Source organism: Melitaea cinxia, chromosome 14 (genome assembly GCF_905220565.1).
Source record: "Melitaea cinxia chromosome 14, ilMelCinx1.1, whole genome shotgun sequence".
NCBI lineage: Eukaryota > Metazoa > Arthropoda > Insecta > Lepidoptera > Nymphalidae > Melitaea > Melitaea cinxia.
The window spans coordinates 6,278,627-6,300,956 of record NC_059407.1 but is presented as its reverse complement, the minus strand read 5'-3'; the positions used below and the strand labels follow the sequence as shown (position 1 = coordinate 6,300,956).

At 33.0% G+C, this 22,330-nt stretch overlaps 2 protein-coding genes across 2 annotated transcripts; one reads left to right on the top strand and one right to left on the bottom strand.

Moving 5' to 3' along the window:
* The first annotated feature begins 101 nt into the window (after nucleotides 1-101).
* Nucleotides 102-13,672, top strand: LOC123659931 (uncharacterized protein At1g10890-like). Its single transcript, XM_045595094.1, has 5 exons — nucleotides 102-460; nucleotides 733-1,218; nucleotides 2,468-2,608; nucleotides 2,734-2,839; nucleotides 11,815-13,672. The coding sequence occupies exons 1-5, from the start codon at nucleotides 269-271 to the stop codon at nucleotides 11,874-11,876; spliced, it is 987 nt and encodes a 328-aa protein (XP_045451050.1). The 5' UTR covers nucleotides 102-268; the 3' UTR covers nucleotides 11,877-13,672.
* A 2,838-nt stretch (nucleotides 13,673-16,510) lies between these two features.
* Nucleotides 16,511-21,849, bottom strand: LOC123659814. The gene is made up of 4 exons (XM_045594984.1): nucleotides 21,709-21,849; nucleotides 21,374-21,624; nucleotides 17,600-17,754; nucleotides 16,511-16,728 (listed from the first exon to the last, which is right to left on the bottom strand). The coding sequence occupies exons 1-4, from the start codon at nucleotides 21,847-21,849 to the stop codon at nucleotides 16,511-16,513; spliced, it is 765 nt and encodes a 254-aa protein (XP_045450940.1).
* Between the last annotated feature and the right edge of the window lie 481 nt (nucleotides 21,850-22,330).

Genomic DNA, 22,330 nt, shown 5'->3' with positions numbered 1-22,330 from the left:
AATAAAATTAACGCTACCGAATTATTAACGGTATTCGGTTTTATTTCTATTTTGATTTTGGGACTTTTAAAGTAATAATAATGAATAAGAATAACATTAATATTTAACTGGCCACCCTGGTCGCAATTTTTTGGCACGTCACAGCCGCGTCATCATGTCTCCGTGTCTGCTTTTATCGCTTGGGAATTAATTTATTCGACAATCATACCTTATCGAAACGTTTTTATGTGGACTGTAAAGTAAAGGTTGTCCCAAAATTATTTTTAACATGGAATTATTACAGCAAGTGTCGAATACGCAGTTTCTGTTTCCTGCGGCAGCTGTAGCGGTTGTTTTAGTATGCGCTGCGCTTGTATTTATATTCGGGTTCCACACGGCGGAACAGCCGCAATTCGATAAACTGCCTCTTGTTGTCGATGACAGGAAATCTTCAAACAAGAAGAGGAAAACAAAGGAGAAGGTTAGTAATACAATAATTGATCTTGCCGACAATCTTGCACATGCAATTTGTACTCGTTTTATTTTTAACTTGTTAACATATGACGGTAACTCAAAAATACAGGCTACAGCTACAAAACTTCTTTAGATAATTAGTACTTTAGTAATCAACTATTAATTTTAACTACTTTAATTATTCCTAAATGTAAATGAAAACGTGCAAGTGTAGTATTAATAATATAATTAAATTTGCAAGGCAGCTCGCGTATAATAAATCTGTATAATTTATTCTAGAAATCTTCTCCAAATCGTACATCTAATGAAGATACCAAACCGAAGTCTGAAAGCACTAAAAAATCTCCAGCAAAGGAGAAAAAAGAAGAGAAAGTAAAAGAAGTGGAAAAACCTAAGCCTAAAGAAAAGGTAGAGAATAAGGTTGTAAAGAAGGAAGTGGTATCAGAGGCAAAAAAATCTAAGAAAGGGAAAGGGACAATTGAGATTGAGAAACCAGCTGACTTTGATGAAGGAATTTGGGAGGAGGTTCCTAAAAAGAGTGATAAGAAAAAAGTAAAGTCGGAGGAAAAAGAGAAGAAAGAAAGTCCAATAAAGAAAAATAAAAAGAAGGTTAAGGAAGCAGATGTTGAAGCTGCTCAGCCAGTTGAGGATGTCGAGCAAGTTGAATCTTTTAAAATTCTGAGTGCTGAAGGCCCTGATGTAGATGACGATGTTGCTAAAGCTTTGCAGGCTCAAGTAGAGGAGGTAGAACGAGTCCTTAGAGAGGTAATTTATACAATTTTCATTAATGTAGAACACTAATGATAGAATCCTATGGCCCATTCTTTTATTACAAGTTTTTACATTCTAGATTAGAAGAATTCCACTTTGTTCAGAAAGAATATCTGTGTCTCCTGTTATAAGTGATAGTCGAGTTACACATTACATTTACACATTTATCTATCTGCTATAGTTATGGAAATATTTTTCTGGCAAAGTTTTATAACTGTTAAAAAAATTCGTGAAAATAGATATTTTTCAAGTTTTGTAACTACTTAAAAAAAATTCAGTAATTAATCACTGGAACTTTGTCAGTAATTAATCATTGGAAGTGTTCAACACTATTTTTTGTGCTGTGTGATTTAAGTGTGATTATTGAATTTCACAACTTTCAGTTTATTTTCGTGAATACTGATTCATGAATCTATTTAGAGTTATATCCTTAGATCCTTTTAAACCTAAAACTTTCATAATCAGGTAAATTTCAAGTAAATTAAGTGAATAGGAGTGATAACAAAAAAAAAAAAAAAAAATTTAAGACTTTTTAAAAATATATAACTAATTATCTTTATCTTCTATTTGAGGAACATTCTGCTAGAGTCATTTTTCTAGAGTTACACAAAGAAAAGTTATAGCTATAAAGTGACTTAACACTATTTTCAATATCATTTATCATAAATTAAGCAATTAATAAAATTGTGAGAAAAGATACAACTCAAAAGTTTTTTTTTTGTATATATATTACCTTTAAAATTAAATGTTTACCAAAAAAACTTAAATGTGTATTGAAAGAGAATGTTTTTTCTACAAAAGAAGATACTCCAATCGAACCTAGTCCACGAACTAGAACCCTAGTTTATGAACTAGGATTTTTTTTTAACACTGTTTTTGCTCTCCTGTAAAATGTGACAAATGATACAAGTCGAAAATGATTTTCAACTTGTATCACTTATGTAGCAGCATAATTAGTAAATTATTGATAACATTTTGAATGCAGGTTACTATTTAGTTTGTCTTGTTATCCTTAAACAAATTCATTGTTTTAATTAATTTACACTAATTATTAACAGAAAAGCTTGTGTTTGCTTTTGAATGCTTTTCTAATTTTGGAGATTCTTTAAGTTTAAAAATGTATTTTATGTTAGAGAGCCTATTTATTGGTTAAGATTATAATTTACCATATTTTAACATAAAACAGGACATTCGCACAATATGTCACATAAGTTTTATAATATTGGTGATGTTTATTCATTAGGCAGAACGTCGTAACCAAGCACAAAATGGGGCAGCTGAAGAGGATGATGTGCCAGAAAATGAATTGACTGAAGTAAAAGATCTCAGAAGCAACAAGAAAAAAGAAAACAAGGAAAAACAAAACAAGAAAAAGGCAAATGAGGTAAATTACATAATTATTTACATTTTATTTGTATAATAATTGTACATTTTAATCATTTCCTGCAAAATTTGCTGAGATGTGTTGTAATATTAAAAAGTATTGACAAAAAAAATACTCTTTTTTAGGTTGCTGCAGTCGCTAAGAACATGAAACAGGAGGAAAATGAAAATTTGGAATCTTCTGATAAGCAAGAAGATAAACCAAGTGGTCCAGTGTTTGATGAGCTTGGAGGTAAAGTATATAGCTTATTTTAAAATAAGTACTTGGGTGACCGAGCTTATCTCGGTATTTTTAGTAAATCGTGTTTTTGGGAAATCCTATTTAAATGCGAATTACATATTGATAAAATTGAAATTTGAAAATATTTTCTTATTTTACCGACATAATAATAAAAAATATGAACTGGCTATTCAAAGATCGTGAGTGCAATTAGAAAAAAAAAAAAGAAAAAACGATCGATCTGGAGACACGGGGATTTGAACTGTGGTCTTCTCGATCAATCCCGACCGGCCGATTTTCCACCTGAGCTAAACTTGATTGACAATTGCGAAATTTACCTTCGTATTCTAACGATATTTTAGCCATTTTTTCATTGCCTAAAAATAGGGATAAAACAACATTTTCTAAAAATGAATCCTACCTATATCGATTTATCGCCCCCAAAATCACCTGCATACTAAATATCATGAAAATCGTTGAAATGAAATGAAATGAAAACATTTATTTCTTCATAAATTGATATACACACTTAACGAAAGCCAAAATAATGTCATTTAAAAAATAAAAATACAAATAAATTAAAAAAAAAACTCGACAATAATAAAAGAAAGTTAAGGCAGCAAAAAAACAGACAATAAAATAAAAATTTATATCTCAACATTGGGTACATTACAAACTTACTTAATATACCCAGTGTTATGTGCAACCTTAATTTAGTCGAAATAATCAAAATATTAAGTTAATTTAAATTTCTAATGTCTTGGTAGACATTACCTTTCCACTATGTCATCGGCTTTATTAAATATTACAATAAATAAGATAAAATAATGTCCCTAGTGTAGGCCGAGAGAAAAAAAAGATAGAAGAAAAAACTGGGTACTCTTTTAAAAATTTAAAGTCAAAAAGTATACAAGACAAAAAGTAACAGTATGACCATGAAATGATCAGGACAAACACGAGACAGCCAATCGTGTGCGTCAAAACCACCACATGTCACCTGCTCACAATATTTTAATTATATCTATTTACAGATTGAGATCAAAGACATAGCCTGGTCAAGCTTTATTCAATCCCATGCCTTTTTATCTATTAAGATATTCATGGATGTTACAATAGGCTTTACTACATAAAATTCGCTTAATAATTTTTTTAAACTTCAGTAAAGGTAGAGATTGAAGCGCAGCCGGAATCTTATTGTATAATAAGATAGACATTCCTATAAAGGAACTACTTTTTTTCCTGAGCCGGCATTTAGGAAATATTAATTTGTGGTCGTTTCCGAGTGTTACATATGTGAGGCATGTTGATCACTACGACTAACAAATAAATGCCTATTTTTCCGTATGTACATTATATTTCCAAGGTCACTGTGAGTATTGTGCATTTGTGGATATATGTATGTATTTATATGGATTGTATATATTATATAATTATAGATTATATTAAATTTTTAAGCTGCACAAGCCCTTAAATTCAACAAGCCCCTTTCTGGTGGGTAGTCTACAAGAGGTCACTATCTAGTGATAAGACCGCCTGTTGCATGCGACGTAATTTTTTTCCCTTTAAGCTTTATTCTTATGTAATTTTTATATGTTACTGTGTGCAATAAAGTTATTTATTATTATTATCATTAATATCAGCCGCATTGCCCCATAGCAAAATGCCATAGGACATTATACTATGGAAGTAGCTGAAGTAAACTAATATAGCTGTATCGACATCTGTTAATAACCTTATCCATTTAACCATCCGACTGACCGTGTCGGCGCTCTAGCCAATTAAGCTATGGAACGATGTACCCGCCAGACGCGGGTTCGAATCCCGCTGGAGCGGTCAATTTTTGATATGATATTCAAAATGTTTAGAATCCATAATGTGTGGGTAACATAAAAATAAAATCGTACATATTAAGAGGAAAGGGTACCGGGTCTTTCTCCATACAAACGTAGTCGACTGTTTTCTCCCTGGATAATGACACTAGATCAAATATTTTTGTGACATAGAACTCTTTGCTGCCATGACCATGCCCCTATGTTTTGATTTTTTTCATATTCTTATTATCATAGGAATTAGGAGACTTCAAAAACTCGAAATATTGCATAATTTTTTGTACATTTTCAGACACTCATTAAAAAAAATATATGCATATTTTCAAAAAAATGAAAACATAGGGGCATAGCCGAAGTCTTCTTTTATTTTCTAAAAAAAAAATTTTTTAAAAATTGCCATGTTTTGAGGAGAAAACAGTCGACTACGAAACACTGTTTTGGTCAAAAATTATATACCTAAAACGGTCTGAGCTGCAGTTGTCCCTTTCTTGCTTTTTGGGGGATAGGTCTGGGGGAGGGAAGGGTCAAAGCAATACGTATATACGCCAGCGAAGTGATGCCTCATAGTCGACAATTATATCGATACACTAGTGATGTTATTTTTAGTCGATATTTTCTAAAATTCGTATTAACAAAATTAAATAATTTCTCTTTTCATAACTACAATAAAACCGTATTTGTATATGCGGTTTTTATTGTAACACTGTGCAAACCTGGGCTAACGAAGGGTTTCGCTAACAAATAACAATGATAATTATGGTAAATAACTGTGTTGTTTGTTTTTGGTATCAAAAGGGCTCAATACAAGGATTTCAAAAAAGTATATTATGATTATTATTACCGTAATACTAATAAAAAATACAATAAGAAAGTTTAAAAAATTAGGACTGCTCTTTCCCATGCCTATGCCAAGCAAGCTGCGAGCCGCGCTTCTTCCTCGCCTCCTAGGCGAAAAACAACTTCGGGGTTTACTCTTTCCAATATATTTTTTTATCAATTTCGGAATACTTTGTAAAAAGCTATGCATGGTCAAACATAAATAAATATAGGTACGTAGCGACTTTAGAACCTTCTCTGTTTTTTTTCATCGGTAAAAAATTGCTTAGTTGTTTTCTTGACATTACTGAGGAGCAGATTATTAAATTTGGTCGAATCTATGTACCTATGCGATTCGTATTTGGACTTCGCAAATAGAATCATATTTCTGAATTGCGTAAAAAACTCAAGTGGCCCCACTAGCGTAGCATTCCTTGGAACTCCGGGAACTTTGGGACCCTGTATCAAAATTAGTGGGGGGGCAGGCAAATGATGGGTAAAGATTTCTCACAAAAAATGCTTGCATTGAATTAAAATAAATGTTTATTGATTATAAGTTATAACTTCCTCCTAGAATAGACAATAGTGAGTGTAGTCTGCTGTAGCTGTTCCTGTTCCATCGAAATCCTTAGGTAATTTTTTATCAGTTTTAGTTTTGAAAAACATCAAGTTAATACCTCCGGAAAATTGGATGCAAGGCTATTGAATTTTATCACTAATAATTCCATGAGTTCTTTAATGGAATGAATGTTTTGAATTTCGGATTTTAAGCTAATTTAAAGAGCTTGTAGTTCCAAGCTGGAGAGTTATTAGCCTTGACCTGCAGCAATAGATGCGGGGGATCGTTCGCTTCAGCCTGTGAGGCCAATACTATTAGTGAATTCCTATGAATCTTCCGCATCTATATGGGGGATTCACAGGCGCATAACCTGAAGAAGAGATTCAACGCTGCCTCCAGGTCTTACAGGTAGTAAATCGCTAGGGCAAAGTTCAAACACAGCAGAATTGGCGAGAGACTATTGGGCTATCCAAATGGAACCCATGCCTTTTGTTTCTTACAAAAGCTGTCGAAGGTAACTTTTTTTAGTCTACACTTCCATCATTGCGCGAACCTGAAGGCTCTCTGGCATATTATGCGAAAAAGTAAGCGAAATTCTTTGCACTCTTTTTGCGTCGAATTCAACTCTTGACGATGAGGGAAAAGCACCACCGAGCATTCCACGGTGCGAACACGCGATGCGTAATGTGCACTATGAGCAGTGTCGTGTTCTGCATTATTTCGATGTCAAGAAGTCTAGTGGTGCTAATTGTATCCACCAGTGGTTTGCAACCAATGTGCGAGCTTCGTGCGCAATGTTTCCGCGTACACTCAAAGTGTGGAATGACCTTGCTAAAATTTGGGGGTTTTAAAGCGTCTAGTGTCTACATCTTTTCTCTAAAGGCCATGGGCGACGGTAGCCGTTATAAATCAGATGGCTTCGTCTGCTTGTGTGCCCCATTCTTATATAAAAAAGATTAATTCATTGTTCATAATGATTAACTGAATCCCGAAATAAACGATACAGAATGTTATCAACAATTGGGCGCACGCTTGACTCGGATAAAAGGGGACTGCTTTTCAGACTTCAGTATTTCTGAAGTTAAAACTCTATAGGTATGTATGACAGTTTTTTTATTCTTTTTTCCAGGAAGCACAAGATTAAGTGACATTGTGGATAGCATTTTACTAATTTTTGCTTACACACCTTAGGGGCCCTGTAAATAGGGGGCCCCGTATCATTGATACGGCTGATACGGCAGTAGTTACGCCCTGAGTGGCACCCAATTCCCTACTTCGGGAATACGTATATTCTCAACTTACTTTACTCTATTCTTTTTAATCCTGTTGTACCTGCTTATCTAAAACGACGATTTTTTTTTATTACGATATGGGCTTACTCTTGACCTCAGTCTAGCTCTAGAGCACAGACGAGGTCGAAGATGGAGCGAGTTCGCCCAGAAGAAGCCTGTTCACTCGCGCTTTAAACATGTTCGGGTTATATGAACTCGGAAATACAGACGCCGGCAGGGAATTCTATTCCTTGGCTGTGCGCATTAAAAAAGATGATTCGAAGCGCTTTGTACGTATGAAAGGTATATCAATCAGGTAGGGATGAAAGCCTGCGGTACGTCTGAAAGTCCGATGGAAGAAAGGAGATGGGGGTATGAGCTCGTGCAGCTCCAGGGCACACTCTCCAAAGTACAACCTGTAAAAGACCGTTAGACTGGCAACCTTTCTTCGGTGAGCCAGAGTATGAAGAGATTTCACCAAACTGGCATTACCGATAAGCCGCTTGGCTCTGCGTTCCACTGAGTCCAGTGTGGCGAGTTGATATTTAGCTGAGCCATCCCACAAGTGACTACAATATTCCATGCACGATCGGATTTGAGCTTTGTATAGCGTAAGAAGCTGTTTAGGCGTGAAATATCGCTTAACCTTATTTAAGATGCCAAGCTTTCTGGCCGCAGTTTGCGCTTTGGACTCAATGTAAATGCCAAAGTTGAAGTTAGAATTCAACTCTATGCCAAGGAGGTCGAGGGTATCGGACATAGGGACAGGTGTACCACGGAAAGTAGGAGTCAAGTTGAAAGGACTCCGTTTGGTGGAGAATAAACAGGCCTGCGTTTTGGCGGCGTTGAACGTGACCAGGTTGCAATCACCCCATTGGGATACTTGCCCCAGTATTGAATTTGTTCGTTCCACCATGGCCTCTCTCTGAGAACGTATTACGTCCCTGCTGTCTTTTGCGCTGGACAAATATCTCTCAACAATCGTACTGTCATCTGCGTATCCAACAATGCCTGGTCGTAGCATGTCGTTAATATGGAGCAGGAAAAGAGTTGCAGAGAGAACAGAACCTTGAGGGACGCCGGCGTTTATATCCATCAGGTCAGAGGAGCAGCCGTCCACGACCACTCTGATCGACCGTTCACTCAGAAAGTCTGAAATCCAGCTACAAAAGTCAGCAGGGATGCCGTAAGCAGGAAGTTTGCTAAGGAGACTTGCGTGCCAAACCCTGTCGAAGGCCTTCGAGATATCTAGTGATACAGCGAGCGCCTCACCATGTTTCTCAATGGCTTCGCCCCAGCAGTGTGTGACATACACCAGAAGATCTCCAGTAGACCGCCCCTGACGAAAGCCGTATTGGTGGTCACTGAGGAGTTCATTGTCCTCTAGGTAGTTCAGCAACTTGCTGTTAAGTACCTTTTCCATGACTTTGCAGAGCATGGAGGTGATGGCGATTGGTCGGTAGTTGCAGGGATTCACTCGGCTACCCTTTTTGGGCACTGGCTGCACATTAGCCAGCTTCCAAGATTTTGGCACCGTTCTAGTTTGAAGAGAGAGGCGGTACAGGCGCGTGAGAACAGGAGACAGCTCAGGTGCACAGGCCTTTAAGACGCGCGCAGGTATACCGTCAGGTCCACTAGTCTTATTCACGTCAAGACGATTTAAGTTTCTTAGTGATTCCAATGAACGCAGTTTTCGTTCTGAGGAAAGCTTACTTCTTGAATTTCCCTCTCACTCCTCTTTCGTTTATACTAAATCTTTCACTGTTCAAGCTTGGCGACTTAGGAATTCTATAGACGTGTAAAATCGGTTTCTATTTTTAACCCACTTCCAAAAAAGGAGGAAACTCTCAATTTAACTGTATTTTTTATGTATGTTACTTCAGAACTTTTGACTGAGTGGACCGATTTCTACAAATTTTTTTTTAATCGAAAGGTGGTGTGTGTCATTTAGTCTCACTTGAGTTTATTTGAGATCTAACAACAACTTTTCGAGTAATATAAATAATACGTTTTTACTTGACTATTTTCGTCGACCTACGTTGTATTATACCGCATAACTTTTTACTAGGTGTACCGATTTTGATGATTTTTAATTTAATCGAAAGCTGATGTTTATCGTGTAGTCATATTTAAATTTCATCGAGATCTGATAACAAATGTTTGAGTAATCTTTAATAACGCGTATTTACTTGACTATATTTTCGTCTACCTTTGTTGTATTACATGTCGATGTAATTGAAGTCGGCTTTTTTTCCTTTGCGTACAAGTCGAACTCGGTCCACCCAGTCAAAAGTTCTGAAGTAACATATATACAAAAAAAAAAGAAAAATACAGTCGAATTAAGAACCTCCTCCTTTTTTGGAAGTCGGTTAAAAATCAATCTGATACGTATTATTATTTTCTGTTGGTGTTCAATAAAGTGTATTGTTATGTTATGTCATGTTAATCAACCACTCTTTAAAAAAATTCAATCGATTACGTAATTTGCCTAACTAAAAAAACATAAATAAAATAATAATTGAAAAAGTCGCCTTCATGATTTTTGTAAGTGTACAGTACATAATGTTTGAAATTGGTGTAATTTATTTAGCTATCTTTGTGTAATTATTGAATTTTTATCTTGTTCCAGCTTTTTCAATTGACTTTCTAATAGTTGTTCTTCACGCAGGCGGCGTTTCTTGTTTTTTTTTTATTTATAATATTATTTTTAACCATTGTTATATCGCCGCAATTATATGGTAATTAATATATATAACCTATACCCATGTATTAATAACTGCGACAAACGTGAGACATTACAAATTATATAGGTACTAAGGCAAACATTTTATACTGTGTATGTACTACATTACATATATATACTATACTTACACTTATACTATGTACTACATGTATACACTATAATTATGTATGTATTTCATTACCCATTCTTACACACACCTCAACCATGTAATTACATACCTAATTCATAAATAAAGTACCTACCTAAGTATTTCGATAATTACCCACAAAAATATAGACATGTATCAAGTCACAAAGAGTATCCAATTCAAAATAATAAAACATAAATAATAAGTAGTTTACGAAATTCAATAATAGTAAGCCGAGTCACAGCAATACGATGCAGAACAAATTCAATAAAACAAGCCAAATTCAGAAAAATAGCACTATGCGCTATATGTACTCGTAGTCAATCACAAACGAAAGATGCGAATACTAAAATATCGTCAACAATTAATAGCTGAATAGCCGGCACACGCACACTAACAACACGACAGTCACACAGAAAAAACGGGGCGGAGATGGCGCGGGGCGCGGTAGCGGCATGCAGCGCGACAGAAACATTTTATTCAAATACCTATTTTTGAAAAGTCTCTTCGGTACCCTTTCCTCTTAAGAATAGCATGGTGTCGTCTCCTGTCAAAGATTTTCATTGTAATATGAAACTTTGAATAGTTACGGGTCTCTGTAAAGAACTCACTATAGACGGCGCCACGGTTCGCTTAAACCGAAAATAAAAATCATCATATCAAGAATTTCGCTCTGGCGGGTACATCGTTCCATAGCTTAATTGGCTAGAGCGCCGACACGGTCAGTCGGAGACGCGGGTTCGAATCCCGCTGGAGCGTTCAATTTTTGATATGATATTCAAAATGTTTAGAATCCATAATGTGTGGGTAACATAAAAATAAAATCGTACATATTAAGAATAGCATGGTGTCGTCTCCTGTCAAAGATTTTCATTGTAATATGAAACTTTGAATAGTTACGGGTCTCTGTAAAGAACTCACTATAGACGGCGCCACGGTTCGCTTAAACCGAAAATAAAAATCATCATATCAAGAATTTCGCTCTGGCGGGTACATCGTTCCATAGCTTAATTGGCTAGAGCGCCGACACGGTCAGTCGGAGACGCGGGTTCGAATCCCGCTGGAGCGGTCAATTTTTGATATGATATTCAAAATGTTTAGAATCCATAATGTGTGGGTAACATAAAAATAAAATCGTACATATTAAGAATAGCATGGTGTCGTCTCCTGTCAAAGATTTTCATTGTAATATGAAACTTTGAATAGTTACGGGTCTCTGTAAAGAACTCACTATAGACGGCGCCACGGTTCGCTTAAACCGAAAATAAAAATCATCATATCAAGAATTTCGCTCTGGCGGGTACATCGTTCCATAGCTTAATTGGCTAGAGCGCCGACACGGTCAGTCGGAGACGCGGGTTCGAATCCCGCTGGAGCGGTCAATTTTTGATATGATATTCAAAATGTTTCGTATAATTTATACAGGCAAAGCCACTCATGGAAATAAGAGTTCATCTTATCACACTTCATTATCGTCTTTTGTTCAATATGGCCCATATTATTTCGAAATTTATTCTAACATGTGTAGTTTTTCTTCAGTGTTAAGCACAAGATATATTTTAAAGACAAAATTCATTTGTAGATACAACTAGAAGACTGACTTATTGAACGATTCACATGATTAATTATTTTTATTTTTCAGATACTTGGACAGATGCTAAAGTATCTAAAAAGAGTAAAAAGAAACCCCGCAAAGACCAGTGAGGTGCCAACAGGGTTAAGCCGGGTGTCCTCCCTAGTGCTAGCTCAATGCTTCACATCACCCATAAAACTACAAATCCTGGTTTTTATTTTTCATAAAATTTATGTGACATACTTAAAATGTTTTTTATCTTATTTATTATTGAAAATCCTTACTTTATAAAGAATTGAACTATCAAATTAATGTTAATTGAATGATAATGTGAATGTGACTTTTCAAACTGTAGTTTTATATGGTGTGAATTTATATTAAGTTATAATTATGTAACTGTTCTTACACATTCAGATTAATTACGTCCATGTTTTAGTTTCATATTTTATGTTATGACTTGTTTTTTTCATAATAATTTAACTATTTGTTTTCACTGAAGCATAATACAAATTGTTTTATACATTTTTAAAGAGTCATTATATTTTTATGAGAGAAATCTTTCGGAATCTGCAATATTTTTGGTGTTACTACTTTAATGTGACTCAATTTGAAGCAATGTCTAAAGGATTTCTAAGTTTTCAAGTGAAATATGGTGTAAAAAGTAACAGTTTTGTAGATCTTTAGATTTAGCATTTACGTAGATAATAATTTTTAACCTTTCAATATAACATTTAAAATCCTGGTGCTTATAGCGGTAAGTGTCTTGACTCCATTCCATTTTTGTATATTTCTTTTTCTAATAATCATGAAACGAATTTTTCCTATGAATTAAATTCATTACTATTTTGTAATAAAGTACTAACATATAATTATAATTTAAAGAAAAAAAAAAAATATATGTAACATTTATTAGTGCAAATAAATAGACCAATATGTTTTTATAAATTCCTTGAAATAATATACAATTTTTTCCACCTTAGAAGCATATTTCGGATTTTCCGTCCATATTCCAACAGCTTTATTCTTGCAGTGTTGACACAATACCTGTATTATCTATAATTTGTTATTGTGAAGTCATTGTAGCTCTTAATACGTAGCGACACATCAATGATTGTATTGCAGATTCCTGTTTTGTATATTAGATTTAAGCATAATGTTAAGAATAGTAATTACAATGGAACATCTTTTTTACCTGTCTGAAGAATATACTTAATTTATTTTAAATGATCAAAATTTGGATAAATTCACGTTTAAGCCTCTATTATATTATTATTTATCTCGTTTTAAAACTGTCTGTTACCTACTGTAATTATTTCGATTTACCATTTATAACTGTTAAAGGCTTAAATACCTGTGTTTTCTGTGACCTACAATGATCTTGACCTCGGATTGTCTAATGTTATTTATTGTTTTTGGTTTCGCGTTCTTTATCTTGTGATATCAGTTTGTGTCAGAGGGTAATTTGTAGGAAACTGTTTGTTGCAATAAGTAACTTAAGTAAGATTTATTATTGTAACAGTGAAATTCCGTTGAGTGCACTTACGGAATTTAACCACTAATTTTTATTGTTAATTAATTATATGTATTGCTATAGGTAAATTTAAAATAGGGAATTTATTTGAAGAGGTTTATTTTCAGTTGTTTGTATTTCTTTAAAATTGTGCTCAGTTATTTATTTCTAGACATTTGTATTTAGGGCCTAAATTTTTCTTTTAGTTAAAGAAATTCTTCATTCAATTGGTTGGTCGTTAGAAAAGTTAGATTAATTATACTGTCGACTTTGTATTCGCAGACTATACGATTCAGTTAGAGAGTTTTGTCGTACTATCACTGTTGTCTATAGTGGGATGTTGTCTATAGGCTCTAAAATGTAATGAATGCGTAATATAAATATTTTTTTAAAATCAATAAAGAGTGATATTAATAATCTAATGTCTTATTCATCATTCATTACCTAATTTATTTTGAAATAGTTACATAACTGCTGACTAAATAATTACTAATAACAAAGAATGTTGTTTTTATTAAAAAAATTGTTCGAAATCAAATGCTTGAAAATTAATATCAAATTGTGTTGCATTTTTTACCTTGACACATAAATCACATTACAATTTTATATACATTCACAAAAAATAGTTACCACTCACTTGAGAAACATTTAAAAATATCTAACGCTTCAATAAATATCATATACTTACAAAACTATTTATGTTTCGTAATTATTTTTATAAGACAAAATTAATAGTATTGGAAAAAAAATTGTATATTAAAAAGTATTATATTTAAATATGCAATAAAAGCGAGATCAGGGTCAGCGAAAAGATAATAAAGAAACAAAGAATTTTGGTGTAGTAGGTATTTATTAATTTGAATATATTGACTTTACATGTTATGTTCGCAAAAGTATCTTACAATTAGTACAAAAATTGAAATTATAAATTACTGTATAAAGGTAATTTACATGTCGACTAGACTTAAAAACCATTTCCCTTAATCTTAACGTAAAAAAAATTGTGCGAGGTCTTATCATTAAACCTATCTAATGCTAAAGGCAGGTTTCATAGTTGAATGCTACATAAGTTCATTTTAACAGTCACCTTTAATGTTGATTGATAAGTAATTACACTGTTGATATCAATGTAATTGGTTACGCTCAACTTAAATAACTAACTTTTGACCCGAAAACGTCGCAAAATTTACATTAAAATCAATTTTCAAACATTGAAATTAATATAAATTTTATGTGTATTTCAAATATTCAATATTTTTAATATGTATTTTCAATAATTTTAAATATCGATTTTTTTATTTATTAATTTACTGTTAATTTAATGCCAATAAATTTAAAAATATAATAAAATTAGCGCTTGTTCAAATACATGAAAAAACACTAATATGTAGGTATCGTTGTTAGAACCAATAAATAATCGTAGTAAATACTGTTATTGAAAACTGAGTAATGTAGAGGTAATAATTAATAAAAAGCAAAAATACGTAACTTAAATATTAACAATTACCTATAATTAGACCTACCTACTTTCAGTGGCGTAGCGTAGATTTTTGCCGCAGGGCTACCGAAAAGATATGCGTTTATTTTTGTTACAATTATTACCTGAGCTATAGTTTTAATTAAGATTGCCGTTTTCGAGACAACAAAAAACTAAATTATTGACCGTTGACCTTGAATAGTTTTTTTTACCTAGTCTATCAAAATTCAGGTCTGTCGAAATGTTTGTTATTATAAATGACTATTTTGACCGGACTAATTTATTTCATCAACATTACTTGAGTAGAAATAGGATTCAGAGGCGGATTTACAAGCATGCCTCTAGTAGGCTTAGGCTATTCAATTTGAAATGGACAATTTACTTTAAAAAATCTTCATTTGTTTAACGTTGTTATATATGTTTATTGCACTTATAGTTGAAAAAATAGAAACAATCTCATTATTAAATTACCTCTTAACGATGACATTGTATTTTCTAAAAACATTTACCATATTTAGTAATACATTTATTTATATTTAGTAATGTATATTTTTTACACCATCAGAAAGAAGAGATTTAAATGAGTTTTAGAGTCATTTAGTCTACCGACTTTTTAAAAAAAGCTGTTATTTTGACGTGAGAATTTTCGATTGAAAATTTGTGTGCTTTACACATTGTGACACAGCCACATCAGACAAAATATGCCACTGGCAGTTTTAATGGAAAAATCTAGCCGTTTTTTGTTTTTACTAAAATTCTCCCCAAGGCCATGAAGCCCCGTCTCCTCACGCTACGCCACTGTCTACTTGGGGCATAAATTTTAAATACGTAAGTTGGTAATTTTTATACTTACAAACTACTTACGAGAAGTTAAAATAATGAGTTTCTACTTATACCTAATTGAGTATGTTTTTTAGAATTTACTTTTGTCCAATTTTGTATAATAGTATCTAAACGTAAGTTTTTCTGGCTATTATTAATTCATTATGTAATTTTCATATTTAAAAACGTCCGACGGGTTTTGTGAGCAGGTATGATATAATATGAAAACACGGACTGAAGCTTTATTAAAAGATATGAATATTCACAAATTCGTAGGTATGTTAGGAATATTTTTATAGTATTTGTATCTAATAGCCCGTTCAACCTTTTGTGTTCTTTTATTATGTATACAATTTTTTTTTATAAATAACAATAGGTATGGAATCATAATATTATATATCATTTATATCTATTATCTGTAGTTAGGTTACAGGGATTTCAAGACGAAAGGTTTGTATTTTATTTGGAACTATGACATTATCATAATATGATGAACATAGCTGTACGTACTGAAAAAATAGATAATAATCTTTATAGCGTTTTAATTTTGGTTCGTAGAAAACGACTACAATTCGAAATTTTTAACTCATCATCTGGTAAAAACGACTGAAGTAAAATATCTTTAGCTCCATCTAACTTATATCTCCTTCTCAACTACCGTTCGCCTCACCCGATCACACTTTTCGTAACGCTCTCATCGCATTCACAAGCTTACTCCCTAAGTCAAGCGTGCGTAAAAAGTTTTACTTCTGAAAATTTTAAAAAATATATGTATAATCGTGTCTTGGAGTGGAGACCGCGTCTTCGTAAACGCAGTGTACGTGGGACGTCTTCCGGCCCGCTGGATCGACGATCTACGTAAGATTGCCGGTGTAGGCTGAAAACCGAGATGTCTGGCGCGAACTTGGGGGGGCCTATGTCCAGCGGTGGACTGCGATAGGCTGAAGTGATGTGATTTATAATTCGGTATCGCTCCTGGCACCTGATTTAGCGGCTCCAGGCTTGTGGTAGGTAGGTGCGGCGCTCTTGCTGCGCGGCTTGCGGCGTGTGCGGCGGCGCATGCGACGCAGCTTGCTTAGTTGCGCGGGCGGCGCCTGTACGCGACTGCTCTTTGTCTCTACTTCCAATTTCAGTCGCGCGAACATGTCGTAGTTCGTTATGGTGCACATTTTACCTAATAATAATAATGTATTTATTGGACACTAAAAAAATTTACAACAACAAGAAAAAGTACAGAAGGCGACCTTATCCCATTAAGTAATAAGACGTAAGCATACCTGAAATTGGTAGGTAATTTTATGAACAGATTTTTTTAAATAAACATAAACAAAATAAAATTTTGTCTATTTCACAAAAAGCTTTAATAGCCTAGGGGTGAGGAAAAACGAACGTAATTTTGTGAGTTGTCATAGTGAGTGAGTGTTTCATACAACAGTCCAGTTCGTGCCACACGGCGACGCAAAATGAGTCAGAATTTCTGCGACCGAAATTACGCGACTGACAACTCACAAAATTATGCTCGTTTGTCCTCACCCTAAGATCCCGCTGCAAAATCTAATATATAAAATTCTCGTGTCGCGGTGTTTGTAGTTAAACTCTTCCGAAACGGCTTGACCGATTCTCATGAAATTTTGTGTGCATATTGGGTAGGTCTGAGAATCGAGCAACATCTATTTTTCATCCAACTAAATGTTAAGGGTAGTCCACCCCTAAATTTTATTTTTTAATTTTTAGATAAATTATTTATTTTTTATTTTATTAAAAAAAATTTGAATGGACGATTTACTTTTTTATTTTGTTGTCTTTTTCTATCGTAAGAATACGTTTTGGTTACTTACTTCAAGTGTCTTTCTTTGACTACCTATTTAAATATTATGTGTTTTTAAACTATCACGGTCGCTAAAAAGACTTTTTTAAATACGCTCACCGAAATATCAACAATTTCAAAATGGCAACGACAATAAGTTCCTCATAAGTAAAACTGTTTTAATATCAGGTAAAAGCATCGCATTACAAACTTAACATAAAAATGGAATAATACGCACCATTACAGTACTCTTCGCAGCACTCGGAGCATGACACGATGCGTGTTTCTGTCACACCTGAACGGGTCTTCGTTTTTCTAATCATATTGTTTTTCGCATACTCCCTTTTGTCTTTCGCTTTGGTTCTTAATTCAGATTTACCTAGTTCTATCAATCTACAATAAAATATGTATTACACATGGACTCTGTACAATAACACACAGTCGGTAATATAAGGTGTTCGACGGCTGTGTCCCTTGAAATGGCGGGTTCTGTAGGTGTAATAGATGAAGTTGCGTGTAAAAAAATCCTAAACGCTTTTTTTAAACTTGACTGTTTAAATAGACGAGCTACTTTGATAGACTCGTTCCGTATGATACCTTTTGTGAGCGCGTAGGCACATTATATTTATAATTTACAATAAAAAGCATTTTACTAGAAAAAGAAATCGTTTTCATAAGTGATTCCTTAGTTGTATGCGGCAGTTACTACTAATATTTCGTTTTATCTACGTTTTTAGGGTTAAGAAAAATAGTATTGGACAGAGCACTTCGTATATTAGGACAAAGTAAAATTTTAAAAAGGGCTAGGATTTTTTTCACGTGGAATGTAGTTAACATATTCATCTACAGAACCCTCCTTTTGAAGAAACGTAATTAGAAGTCGAACAATCTGTAGATATTTCAGTAATTACAAGGTACTGTCGCAGAAGAAGGCCAAGGACCAAGGAGGACAAGGAGTCCGAACGGTATACTTCCATAGTATTCAAAATCAAAATCATATAACGACTTTTCCATAGTATTCAAAATCAAAATTAAAAACAGCTTTATTTAAATAGGCCCCAAGAGCAATTTCGAATCGTCATTTTACAAATTAAAACTTTACAAATAAATTATTATTTTTGCAAAAGTTAAGCTACCGCCGATTCGGAATGTAAATTCTGCGGAAAAGAATCGGCAAGAAACTCCGCAGTTACTCTTTTCAAAAATAATATATAAACTGTGTTTTAGTACAAAATTAGTAACATGTTGTGATGTTGCATAAATACAGTCCAGACATCTTTATCAACTATGTAATCCTGCACCGAATAATAATCTATTTTTTTTTTGATAAAAACTTTAAATTTATGTTGAGACAATTCCAAAATTGTTTGTAGGGTTTTTTATACATGCGAATACCATAACCCCGAAAGGAGACGTTTACTTTGCGCAGTCGGAAACTTGGAGTTACAATTTTGTTATTACTTCTCATGTTCATTGTACACAACAATAAAACCAGATCTTAGTTCTTTTTTCTGCCACTAGCTGCGCTAGAATTTAGGACGTACAGACAGTGACCTTTTGAGGGGAAATCAGGGTCCAGAGGGGAAGAAAAAGGAAAAAGACATGAATAGGGGAAATCCAGGGAAATCATGGGTAAAGCTAGTGATACCGTATAAAAGAAACACTGGCGACACCTGCAGGTTTTATATATTTCCGGTCAGGTTATAAATAAGAATACCTTACGAAATGCTGAATTACACTTTCATGCTTTATTCATGCTTAGTCTAATAATTTTTAGATTCGCTTGCATTGGACTGTACAAACTTAGGCTTGGTATTTCAAACTGATATTATTATTTTATTACCTTTTTTTTATTTTACCATCATGGCCCACTATATAGGTCCCCAACATATCCCGGGCCTTTCAGGGATTATTGATATAATAGTTCACTGAACATTTTAATAATACGGGACTTTCCTTTAAGTTACATTTTTAATGAAAAAATCTTGAACTCATGTTATTTAAAAAATATCGGTGTTTATCTCATTTTTGCTTTGCAACTGTTGAAATTGCCTCTATACTAACATATTTATTTATGTATATATTCCGTCATAATCTTATTATTTATCTCATAAAAGCTTTTCCAGAGATTAGCCAGAACAAACAGACAGACAGAAAGACAGACAGACACAGAAAAAAAGTGTAAAAAATATTATTCTGGTATATGTAGCGTGTATATGTTTGTTTTGTATTATGTTTGAACGGACATAAACACGGTTAAAATTAAATTATTATAGTGATCTGTGTGAGTTTAACCAAAGAGGAGGAGTAAGATAATTAAAGATCTCTTTAAGCTAATAAGTTAATTCTCTAGATTGTTTTATTTTTTAATTCTAGTTTTTTTATTTATTGAATTAATTTATTTGTTACGAGTGTAGGTATAAACAGGAGAGTCTTATATGTTTTAACTAAGTCAATACCTATATTATAATGTATCCCAGAGTATGTTTTAATTTTCAATATACCTAAGATAACCAGCCTACGAATATCATTAAAAAAAAATTTCGAATAAAGAACTGAATTATTTTTATTTTTGATAAGTTATTTTCATAGTTGATGTACAAGTTAATATATATTTAATTCAGAAGTTTATTTTTATTTTATAAGTCATTATTATTTTCATAGATTTAAGATAGCTCACATTTAAATTTCTGGTTCATTTTTTGACTTTTATGTATAATATTGAATGGAGGGTGTGTTTTTCTTTAGATATTTTTAGACAAAATTGTATAAGTGTTGATTATGATTACATTACCAATTACTATTAATATTTTTTCGGGCCATCTTGAGCGACCAGTTTCCTAAGATCAACTTTTTAGTGTTTATTTTTTTGGCATAATAGCAGAAGCGTTTTACGTTTTTTTTTTATTATTTTATTTCAGAAATAAATATATTACAACTTTCGATATCATTTTTCTTTATTTTACTTATGTAAAATATTTTATGAGGTTTTGAAATTAAGCGTGATTTAATAGGCGCTTGTACTTCATAAATAAAAGCAATTCTTATAGAATCTCTTTCGTAAAATTATGGCACGCCTGGCTGGTTGTCACTAAAGTTTAAATTAAAAGAGATAAAACGATGTCAGACGGAATGTTGTAAAACTTATTTAGTTATTAGCTGACCCCGCAAACTTTCTTTTGCCATATATGTTATTAAACCCTTTAATCCCCCTCCCCCTCCCTTATAACTTAAGGGTATGAAAAATAGATATTGGCCGATTCTCAGACCTACTGGTTAAGCACACAAAACTTCATGAAAATCGGTCCAGCCGTTCCGGAGGAGAATTGTAACTAACATCATGACACGAGAATTTTATATATAAGATTTATAATTATTAGAATTTGTGGAGAAGAGTACTAATAGAATAATAAACTTTAAATGTCATTTCTTTAATTTACGGAAAAATTGTACGATTAACATTTATAGTGTATTGTAATCCTTAAATAATGCTAAAATATTTAATTTTAATAAATTTCTTTGATAACGCAATCTTAGAGTAGCGCAAGTAAACGCAAGTATATTAATTTGTACTCTCACAACAATAGACAAATAATCTTATATAGACTTAATTTTAATGATAATATAATTTGTTTTAATTTTTTCTTTGTTTGCTCAGTAGAAAGATGCTTTTAGTAAGATATAATTTAATATTTAAAGCAACATGTTCTTTGTGAGTTGTAACTGTGGAGAGCTCGGCAACAGATCGGAAAACAACGATTGATAGTTTCAAGTTAATTAGGTACATTTATTTTTAGTTTTGTGCATAAATTTATCTCGTATTCGGTGGTGGTGGTATATCATAATGTAAACAGATTGCTTAAAAATAAATTCTTAGACAAAAATATCCACCTACAAATATTGAAGTAGTAAGTTGTGGAGTAATTGCGGAATACTTTTGTCTAATCTAGGTACACTAGGCAATATAAACTAAAAGAAAGACACTCTTATTACCAGCAAGTTAATCACTTACCTATTAAAATACTCCTCGTCCAGTTTCGACTTGGGTCTAATGGAAGTGAGCATTCGCCATTCGATAGGTACTGTACAAAGTTCGTCGAATTTTAACAATTGCATTTCTACTGGTATCGGATCCATAAACGTAAATTGCTTTTCCTCATATCCACGTGTACCTAGTTTTTCATACGCCCTGATCTCCTTTTTAGGTGTTTTCGTTTTATGATCTTCTGGTCTATCTTTAATTTTGACATCTTCGGGTTTAACCTTAATAAAAGATTTAAAATATTACTTAAAAACAAAAATAAAAAAAAACAAAAAATAAATAAATATTAAATAATAAATGGCCACCTTTTCTGGTCTTGTTTTAAAGTCCGGTACTTTGTCTAAAACTTCTCGATATTCCTCGGCGGTATTTATTACTACTTTAGATAAGTCGAGCATAGGAGCTTCATCCTTCTTTTTATCAAATAAGTCATCCAGCTTGGACATTTTTTAATTTACAATGAGAATAATTTTCCCAATTTTCAATCAACCCGTAACTTAAGGCATGCAGCCTTCAGTTATTGATTTAACTTGCTTTTGCTCTATAGCTTAGTAACTGTTGAATCAATAAGCAACTCAAAAGAGTCTTACTTAAATTATTATATAGTATAAATAAGTTCTTAAGATTAAAAGAAAACAAATGCTATCTTTACTGTAAAATTATAAACTAAAATTTGATATTTTGTGTTTTTAATTTTGAATTTTCGTGCTCAAAGTTGTGTTCTTGTAAACCTACATAATCTTATTACAAAAAACTGACCTAGTACCGAGATTAAATCAAGACTAAGAAGTCCTGATTTGTTACGGTATTAACGATAGACCTCGGACTAAAATTCATTCTTATTACAAATCGAGTACCAATCGTGGTCTATCAAGTACCAAAGATCGCCCTGGCTTAAATTGTATCCACAGATTGATGAGCAACAAA

What these genes read in the sequence shown, in the direction of transcription:
- LOC123659931 (XM_045595094.1), top strand. Translation starts at nt 269, where the DNA reads ATGGAATTATTACAGCAAGTGTCGAATACGCAGTTTCTGTTTCCTGCG. An exon ending in AGAGGAAAACAAAGGAGAAG is followed by an intron (nt 461 to 732) that starts GTTAGTAATACA and finishes AATTTATTCTAG; the next exon opens with AAATCTTCTCCAAATCGTAC. An exon ending in AGTGTTTGATGAGCTTGGAG is followed by an intron (nt 2,840 to 11,814) that starts GTAAAGTATATA and finishes TTTATTTTTCAG; the next exon opens with ATACTTGGACAGATGCTAAA.
- LOC123659814 (XM_045594984.1), bottom strand. Translation starts at nt 21,849, where the DNA reads ATGTCCAAGCTGGATGACTTATTTGATAAAAAGAAGGATGAAGCTCCT. An exon ending in TTAAAACAAGACCAGAAAAG is followed by an intron (nt 21,625 to 21,708) that starts GTGGCCATTTAT and finishes TCTTTTATTAAG; the next exon opens with GTTAAACCCGAAGATGTCAA. An exon ending in CTGCGAAGAGTACTGTAATG is followed by an intron (nt 16,729 to 17,599) that starts GTGCGTATTATT and finishes TATTATTATTAG; the next exon opens with GTAAAATGTGCACCATAACG.